We start from the raw sequence: 1,299 nt of genomic DNA, 5'->3' as shown, positions 1-1,299 counted from the left end.
AGTGCCAGATGTGTCCCCCTGCTTAAGCCAGTACATGTCCAGGCCCGTCTGAAGTTTGCTAGAGTGCATTTGGATGATCCAGAAGAGGATTGGGAGAATGTCATATGGTCAGATGAAACCAAAATAGAACTTTTTGGTAAAAACTCAACTCGTCGTGTTTGGAGGACAAAGAATGCTGAGTTGCATCCAAAGAACACCATACCTACTGTGAAGCATGGGGGTGGAAACATCATGCTTTGGGGCAGTTTTTCTGCAAAGGGACCAGGACGACTGATCCGTGTAAAGGAAAGAATGAATGGGGCCATGTATCGTGAGATTTTGAGTGAAAACCTCCTTCCATCAGCAAGGGCATTGAAGATGAAACGTGGCTGGGTCTTTCAGCATGACAATGATCCCAAACACACCGCCCGGGCAACGAAGGAGTGGTTTCGTAAGAAGCATTTCAAGGTCCTGGAGTGGCCTAGCTAGTCTCCAGATCTCAACCCCATAGAAAATCTTTGGAGGGAGTTGAAAGTCCGTGTTGCCCAGCGACAGCCCCAAAACATCACTGCTCTAGAGGAGATCTGCATGGAGGAATGGGCCAAAATACCAGCAACAGTGTGTGAAAACCTTGTGAAGACTTACAGAAAACGTTTGACCTGTGTCATTGCCAACAAAGGGTATGTAACAAAGTATTGTGAAACTTTTGTTATTGACCAAATACTTATTTTCCACCATAATTTGCAAATAAATTCATTAAAAATCCTACAATGTGATTTTCTGGATATTTTTTTCTCATTTTGTCTGTCATAGTTGACGTGTACCTATGATGAAAATTACAGGCCTCTCTCATCTTTTTAAGTGGGAGAACTTGCACAATTGGTGGCTGACTAAATACTTTTTTCCCCCACTGTATATCAACAGTATATACCTGTACCTCTCTCTCTCTTTCACAACCCTATCTGTAGGTCTCTCTCTCATTATCTCTCTATCTCTGTATATGCATCTCTCTCTGTCTGTCTTTCACTTCTTATGGAGATAGTGCATGCACAGCTTTAATGATTATTTAATAGCATTTTGATTACCAGTATACTTCTCTGGTGTACATGCAGGGTGATTATTACCGGAAATGGCATTTCTAGAGAATGTTAGAGAGATTAGAGAGAATGTTTTTGTAAGCTTGTTTATGCGTCTGTATTCACTGTGAGAGATTGTGAAAGAGTTCTGACTTTGATATCATAACTTTCACTTTTTCTGTGTTGATAGACCTTCTGAGAGTAAGTACCCCAGTTACTGAGGTATCCACAGTACTTTATCCTT

The 1,299-nt window shown here is 41.3% G+C and overlaps 1 protein-coding gene across 1 annotated transcript in view; it reads left to right on the top strand.

The window, feature by feature from the left end:
- Positions 1-1,108: 1,108 nt before the first annotated feature.
- LOC311102023 (cGMP-dependent 3',5'-cyclic phosphodiesterase-like) overlaps positions 1,109-1,299 on the top strand; it is a gene marked incomplete at its 5' end in the record, with an annotated part of 6,751 nt that continues 6,560 nt past the window's right edge. The window contains one exon of the mRNA XM_084143242.1: positions 1,109-1,126. Within this exon, the coding sequence (XP_083999368.1) occupies positions 1,109-1,126 (18 nt within the window). The remainder of the gene's footprint in view (positions 1,127-1,299) is intronic.

This window comes from Coregonus lavaretus (assembly GCF_964263955.1).
Source record: "Coregonus lavaretus genome assembly, chromosome: 26".
Taxonomy (NCBI): domain Eukaryota; kingdom Metazoa; phylum Chordata; class Actinopteri; order Salmoniformes; family Salmonidae; genus Coregonus; species Coregonus lavaretus.
Note: the sequence above shows the minus strand (reverse complement) of the source record. Positions and strands in the feature narration are given on the sequence as shown.